At 41.5% G+C, this 8,117-nt stretch overlaps 1 protein-coding gene across 1 annotated transcript; it reads right to left on the bottom strand.

Annotated features, from left to right (window-relative positions):
* Window positions 1–5,828: 5,828 nt before the first annotated feature.
* On the bottom strand, window positions 5,829–7,507 carry LOC116266591 (probable membrane-associated kinase regulator 1). The gene has a single exon (XM_031647855.2). The coding sequence runs from the start codon at window positions 7,249–7,251 to the stop codon at window positions 6,190–6,192; it is 1,062 nt and encodes a 353-aa protein (XP_031503715.1). The 5' UTR covers window positions 7,252–7,507; the 3' UTR covers window positions 5,829–6,189.
* Window positions 7,508–8,117: the final 610 nt, after the last annotated feature.

The raw sequence follows: 8,117 nt of genomic DNA, 5'->3' as shown, positions 1-8,117 counted from the left end.
ACAAGACTTGACCATTTAATGGCACACCTATTGCCGTGCGTGCATTAGGATAATACTGTTCAAGAATGGAATTAATAACATGGTTACAACATCCACCCAATCCGACCAATTGCACTACCCATGACTTGGTAGGAAGGAAAAAAGAAAAAAGAAAAAAGATTTTGAGTGCCAACAGAATCAATTTGGGGAAAGGAGGCTCTCCATCATCCCGCCCGAAAGAATTTCAAGTGAATATTGGAACTATGCCTCATGCAGTTTCCAATAAAACATTTTAAAAATAATTTTTCCGCCACATACCCAATTGTATTACATTCTTACCAGATTTCACCACACGGTGAGTGCTGGATCAAACCGCAAAGAACTCAACTCATTAATTAAGAAATGATATATTTAATAGGGACACTTTTATTACTTTACAAACGAATTAAATATCTACGTGAAAATTCAAATACAGAACACTAGACGGACTCCAAGTCCGATGAAATTGCGTGAAGAAATTTCAATGGGAATTAAGGTTTATCATAGAGCACTAGATATGTAATTTTTTAAAAGACATTAATATTAAAATGAGAAGAATTTCATAATAAAAACTTTTTTTTGTTCACGTGAGCAATTTCCCACACCTGCCACCCACCTATTTACTGCAGTGACCTAGAAATCTTTTCAATTGGGGAAAAATCTGACTGGATTTTTTTTTTTAATACAACTTTGTGTTGTAAAGCTGCAAGTTCATGGTATTCTTACTTTTCTTTTAATTGATTTATATATTTCGTTGAATAAGTCCAGGGCCAATATCCTGACACTTTATCCTCAAATAAGGAAAGGTTAAAAGCCAGAATGCCACTTATGAGTTTGTCTGCATTCACCTAGATACGAGATCCTAAAATTTTGTCCTGAGATTTTAGATCTTAAATCCAAAGATTTCAAATCCAATCCCCAAATCAAGCCCCTCTTCCACTACCCAAGAAAAACAGAAAGCATGATTCAAGTGCTTGTTCAGTCCACATTGGAGGTTCTTGGCCTGTGCACATGCATCTCACATATCTTGTTAATTAATGAAGTTTGGGGCCTAAATCTCACTTTTCTATGTGACAGCTCGATCAGTAAGATTTAATACAACCATTTTTTATATAAAAGGACTTTACATGATTTCACAAATCGCAGAATATGTGTAGAGAGAGAGAGAGAGAGAGAGAGGGAGAGAGATTATCTTGGCTATTAACTACAGGGTAGTTGGGATGGCACCAACTATATCTGTTGCAAGCAGACCAATATTGATTACGCAGGTTTTTAGAAGATTGAATAACTTGCGGCTCCATGTGGGCTGACTGGTAGCTGGGGCGCAAATTTATGGATTTAATAGCTGCTCGATATATAGAATGGTGCGGTCAAGCTACACTTTGGCTGCCGTTTGAAGAGAATTGGCGCTGACAGGCATGGGGGTGCATGGCAGGGGCCAAGGCCCCACCTGGGATTTTGGATTTGAAAAAGAAAAAAAGTTAAAAAGTATTTTTGAAATAATTTATCTTGGCTCCTCTAAACTTTTGAAAATTACAATTTGACCCCTTAAAATTGTGAAAAGTATAGAGCCCCAGCACCCTTCCTTTTAAGAAAAAAAAAAATCCTGACACCGCCCTTTGCTGCTGAAGAGGCTGCCTACGCATGAGCTTAGACTTGACTATGACAGTAACTTGTTGGAGAGTAGGGATGTCAACGGATCGTATTCAAATCATATGTACTTTTATGCATACCTTAATCTGAATCCGATCGGTTCTTTTGAAAAAACAATCAAATTGCTTGATTTGATACTATTTTTTTTTTCATATCCAATTTTTTCGAAACAGTTTGATCAGATATCCGATCCAAATTGGATCGATCGACGTCCCTACTTGAGAAAGAGTCCTAGGGGCTCACCCCCTAGCTAGTCCAACCTTTGGAGACGAGTCGACCAACCTTAATCCAGCAGCCTACCGTTCCTGGCTAAACGAAAGTTGAATCACCATCGATCTAATTAGACAGCTAATTCAACCTGATTAACAGTTGATTTGATCGGGTCCGGGTCAATAGCGTAGCTACATGGAAGCTGACATGGGCTGCCTAATTAGACAGGCAAATCAACCTGTTTAACAGTTGAATTGACCGGGTGCGGGTCAGTGGTGGAGTACATGGGGGCTGGCGTGGGCCACCGCCTACACCAACCCGCTAAAAACAATGTGATAACTCAAAAATTACATGGGGTGCCTGCACCTGACCTGACCCGAACTGGTGACTCGAGTGTCCCTCAGCCCAAAAATCTTGACTCCGCCACACGCCACTGGTTCGAGTCCCTTAGAAGCTAAGGCAGGTTCCCTGAGCCAAACTAGAACTCCCAGCACATTAAAATATGATCTCTAGACACCTTCCTTTTCTTCAAAGCAAAAGATGAAGGTGAAAGCTATTAGCTAGGTCTGATGAGACTGAAAAAAAATAGTTTGAAATGGAATTAGGGGAGTCTTTCCAATGGACCAGCCAGTCCCGGGCACATTAAAAATGGGTTGAAAGCTGCATTATTAAGAATAATCTACTGGATCCAAGGGTTTCACTTCATGTGCAGTGACAGTTGTAGAGAATTTTCACTTGGGGAAGTGAGACATGTGATTCATTTGCTTTCTCAACATTGTTTATTTCTCCACAGAGACTGTCAAGCCAACTAGACTGTGGAGGTGCAAAAATCAGTAAAGAATCTTGGGAAAACCACAGACCAGGCTGGCCTCAAGTCTTACAGCATTTCGCAGCAATCCGAGCAGATTCTTAGCCAACTATGGATTCCGCATCAAGTGGATCCACTTGATTACTTGTCGCTAATTATATAGGGGAGAAAGCTCTGTCCTCAGCACATGTTTGGTTTCAAACAGAAACCAAGATCTTTGTTGGTACAATTCCGGGATTAAGACGTGGTTCTTAGAGACAACTTGTTCAATGACCTCAGGTCACTCTCCATGTGATGCATTTAACAAGGTCCATAACTAGGTGCATGTGTTGAAAGAAAAAAAAAATAGTCCATACAATAATAAATGAGGTCCTGTACTCAAGTAAACTTGATGGCTGTCTCTTACTTGCCTCTAGGAAAAATGCTGAAATCATGGTTGTTATGTTATCAAGGTGCTAACTAAATGCTTTTATAATTCTTTTAAAGTTCAGTTGGATAGATAACATTGCGACTAAATGAGGTCAATGCGTTAATTTTGGGTGAGCATGAGTATTTCATTCTACCACCCAGCCGAGAGCCGAGAGCCGAAGCCAGAACTCTTCTCCTCATGGTGCAGGATACGAAAACAGGCCTGGTAATAGAGGGAAAGGGTAAATAACAAGAATCCAAAATCCAGCTCAGTTGTGGATCCCATGATTGCTTTTGAAATTGTCACATCAACTGTGCATCAACACTCCATTTATTCCATTTTACTTCCTGTCCTCACTAAGAATTTTCCATTTCCGATCAGGGGACTCAATCACAGGAAGACTCAAAACTGTAACTCATGATCATTCCGTGACCTCCAGAACCAGCCATTCTGCTAAAGCTTAAGAGACGCACCAGTAATTCCAGAGATAGTGGCCTAAACCCAAATTTTGTGGAAATTAATTAATTTCCTTTGATACTTAACATAGATGATGATTCCAATCTGCCGCCTTGGTTCGATTATTGATCAAATAAAGTCAATAAACATGGTTTCATGCCTTGAGCAATAGGTTTAGGTTTAGGTCATTCCAAGGAAAATGTTTCTGGTGTTTAAACATAAATCAGAACTTTGGAAGTATAAGGGTATGGTCTTAGAGGTTTTATACCAAAGACGGATTCCCTTTAAGTAAACATTAAAAAAAATAACTAAATGTACGCCGCCGAGCCTGCATGGATGATGACTTTTTAATTGCTCTAGAAATGCTCCAATTCACTATGACACACTTAAGCCTATCCAAATCCACTAGCTAAAGGATGACTAAAACATTATTTGGTGACAAACCGATGAGTGTTAGTTCAATTACTTGCACATGCATCTTTTCATATGATGTAATACTTTTCCCCTTTGTCTCGGAAACTACCAAAGAACTATTCGCTCACGTCTCACTCAAAGTTGTAGGTCCAAACACGAGTGACGTGAATAGTTCATGCTTTGATGAGAAGTGCGTATGAATACATGCATGTATCTATGTATATGTGGGCATCACTGTTGTTCCGAGTTTTTATTTCCAATCTACTAATTGGCAGATTTAACAATGTAGAGTCATAGAAACTTGGGGAATTCTTTACAGTGATCAAAAACACAACCATAGTTTCGCTTATTGCTAAAAATGCCAGAAACCATTCCATGTTTGTAGTTAAATGGGTATCTCTTTTGCCATGCAGCCAGGAGAGAGAGAGAGAGAGCATCTGTTTGACCACGGATTAGAGGATAATAGAACAAGAAACATTAAATTAATATATGGCTGCAAAATTTGAAGAGATGAACAAATGCAAAGATTGGAGAGTTCCTAATAAATGAAAAAAAGCCTAAGTTCATGGCATTCAAATCATTTCAACATCGTTTAAACCCACCGTAGGTGTAATCAAGATTAAGCCGATGGCAATATCTGCAAAAGTTGGTGTACTCCAACCATATGCACTTTTAGCTTTTTCAGTTATTTACTGCCAATTTGTTTTCACATTTTTTAAGTTGAAGGAGGCGTTTGGATGCCACTTTATAACTTGGTTTTGAAGGCAAAATCAGGTTTGACCTCTCAAAACTACTTTTCGAAGGTGTTTGGGTGACAAGAAAATGCTGGGTTTTCACAAAACACATGACAATGAAAAACCTGGTTTTTACCTTGTCATGAAAAAAAAAATCAAGTTTTCATAAAACCTGATTTTGTAAAAACCAAGTAATCATGAAATGAAACGTTAAAAGTCCAGAGTCAAGATTGGATCATGATTTACCATATTTAACCAAAAAAGAATCTAAATAAATCATATCGAACATGAAATTATTGAGGACTGTGGCACTGGCACATGATCAGTCTTTCTCTCTCACACACATGTACACGGTGCACAGACTTATATATTTTAAACTTATAATTTAAAGCCTGGTTTCCGCAGACCAAGGCAAAGTGGTTTAGCTTTTTTACTCTGAACTTTTTCACATGAACGATGACAGTAGCAGTTGGACCGTCAAAGAGGGAAATAGTGGGAGGGCAGATAGGTGGCGTTTGCCCTCCCTACCAATCATAGCAAAATGGACCTTGCAAGGCAAGACACGGGACTTCGTGGTGTCATATATGAAACCAACAAAAGAGCAGGCGCATTTATATCACTATTGTCGCTTTCCAAGGAATGCAGTAAGTAAACAAGGTCAAATATCACAGTTCCCTATAGAGACGTCTCTGGGGAAGTGTACAGAGGAAACATCGCTGTCGCCCTCTCAAGACCTCGAAGATTTGAACCGTCGTATCAAAATTATAAACATCTCCTTCCCTTCATCTCTTGATGGGGAGTTCCAAATAACAATCTCTTCAAAACACTTCTTTAATGATCACCATTTTGGCTTTCTCCAAATTTGTTACTTTAGAGAAAGAAAGAGAGACGAAAATGGCTACTTTCCGTCATTGAAAGACACCAAACAACATCTGACCATCGCTTTTCAAACATAAGAAGTAGGAGGATTAATCTTTCATTGTATACATATGTATATATATTATATTTATATATGAAATTTGCTCACCTTCATATTATATTTATATATGAAATTTGCTCACCTTCGTTTTCCATGGTAGGCACATAAAACAAGGAAAGCACATGCGGCATGGTGAAGAGAGAGAGAGAGAGAGAGAGAACAGAGGCAAAATTTCATGATCATCTGCATTTTTTCCCACTGATACAGTGGCCTTTATCCATGGAGGAGACAGGGGGAAAGAGAGAGATCTGAAAAAAGGGAGTAACTAACACAGCTATAACATTCAGAAGGTAATCACCTGAGAAAAAGTGAATAACTACCGCGGCTATAACATTCAGATGATAATGAACAAGACAGCCAAAACTGAAAATCCTACCATTCACCAAACTTGGCAAACAAGAACAGAGAAAAAGCTCTCTGTAAACGGGAAAGAGAGAGAGAAAGAGTGAGAGAGACAGACGGCCGTCACCATCGGCCGGTGAAACCAGTACTATGTCAGTTTAAGTCATCACTTGTCATGTACAGCATTGGAGTTCTTACAATAGGCGATGGCTCCCTGGATAGCGCTCTGCAGCTCCTCCATGCTGCTGCTGTCCATCGATGGCAAGAACTCACCGGAGAAGGTCAGCACCCCACTGTGACTCGGCGACGACATCACCGACGGAGGGCAGCTCCCTATGTAGCCACGGATTGGACGCGCCGATGCCCTTCTCTTGGGAAACCCGCTCAAGTTGCCGGAGAAGGAGTGGGAGTGATGGGTGGCGTGGAAGCTGGAGCTGCCGGTGCTGCTGCAACTGTCCCTCGCCTTCACGAGCCGCTCTTCCCCTGCTTTCATGTGAGAGATCTTCTCGTAGAGGGGCTTCACCTTGTTGATGTACTTCTGGAATACGTTCTTCGCGGATCTGCTCATCTTCTTGCCCTTGGTGAGGAAGATTGAGGAGATCTTCATCTTGCTCGGTGGTTTGTTGCTTAGTGGCGGTGGCGGTGGCGGTGGCCTCGGTGTTGGCGGCGCGACCGGCTTTTTGGTGGGGAGACGGGCAAAGTGGCGGAGTTTCTTGAGGGAGGTCAGGTGGGCATCTTCGTCATCGGTTGTCGCGGAGCTGGTGCGGCGGGAGGAGTCGCAGGAGCTGCTGTTGGAGTCTCGGGAGCTCGTGGCATCGGAGCTCCAGCCGCTGGAGTCGTTGTTGGCCGTGCTGGTCAGGTGGATGGAAGGTGGTACGCGAGGAGGGAACACGGTGGTAGCCGGTCGCGGACGGGAGGCTGCCGCGGCGGCGGTGGTGGTGGAGAAAGAGATCGGTGGTGATGCATGGCGATCTGGTGGCGGTGGTGGTGAGTTAGGACGACCGGTGCTGGTAGGAGTGGTGAGGGTTTGGATGATTCGGAGGCGAGGAGGGAGGTGGAGGGGAAGAAGTTGGCCCTTGAAGAAGAGCTCATCGGCAGGGCAGTAGAGGGTGGAGGACGTCTTCCTGGAGGCAGGAGAGAGTGAGATGGTGAATTCGAAGTCCGAAGAGATTGAGGACGAGGACGACAGAGACCTGGTCAGGTTGGGGCCTTCTCCTGATTTCCCCATCACCCCATGGAGAGAGAGATAGAGAGAAAAAGATTGAACCAGCGAAGGAACTGCAACAGGGAAATTAGGTTCTGCAGAGCGAGAAAACTTGATTGATTGATTTGGGAAGGCAATGATTTGGAGGTAAAAGCCAGCAAGAGTTTTAGGAAGGAAATGATACTGAGATCAAGCGGTGGACCATGGAAGAGAGAGAGAGAGCGACGCAGAGAGATGTGGCCGTATGGGCGGAGCTATCTGGTTGTACTTGAGGTGACTCACCATGACTTCTGGCTAGAGATGTTGAAAAGAAAGAAATAAATAAATAAATAAAGACGATCAGAAAATTACGAACGTACCCCTGCCACCTGATCGCCGCCGTCCATACGTAGCCGTAGAGATTCTGACCGTTGTGGAGATGTATGAAAGTATCTAACATGCAGGTAAGGGCAGCTTTTAACAATATTAGCGATTACCCAAATGATGCTCCTGGTGTTCAAAATCTTTAATGTCACTTAAGCAATTGTCATAAAATAGTGTGGTTGAGTCAAATTTTTGGCTAAAGGGTTCTGGTAATAAAATTTAATTTTTTTAAAGAGAATCAATGTATAACTCTGATACTAAAATAAACATTTTGTGCAATACAATCCTGATATTAAAATAAAACAGTTTTGTGTGGATCTGTATAGGCATGTGTCCACACTTGTCTTCGTGCTAAAATCATGTGATAGTATTTAACTTTATTTAATTTGCATATAATCTATGGAAAATTCATAATAGTGCAGATAGCGAAGGTTCTATTTCTCCTTACTTTCGTCGTAAGAGGTTGTGAGATTTTTCTTGAAATGTAAAAATTAGTTATGATTGGCTTTTATGACTTCATCAGTAAA

The sequence above is a fragment of the Nymphaea colorata genome, chromosome 13 (assembly GCF_008831285.2).
Source record: "Nymphaea colorata isolate Beijing-Zhang1983 chromosome 13, ASM883128v2, whole genome shotgun sequence".
NCBI lineage: Eukaryota > Viridiplantae > Streptophyta > Magnoliopsida > Nymphaeales > Nymphaeaceae > Nymphaea > Nymphaea colorata.
This window is presented reverse-complemented; position numbering and strand designations above follow the sequence as displayed.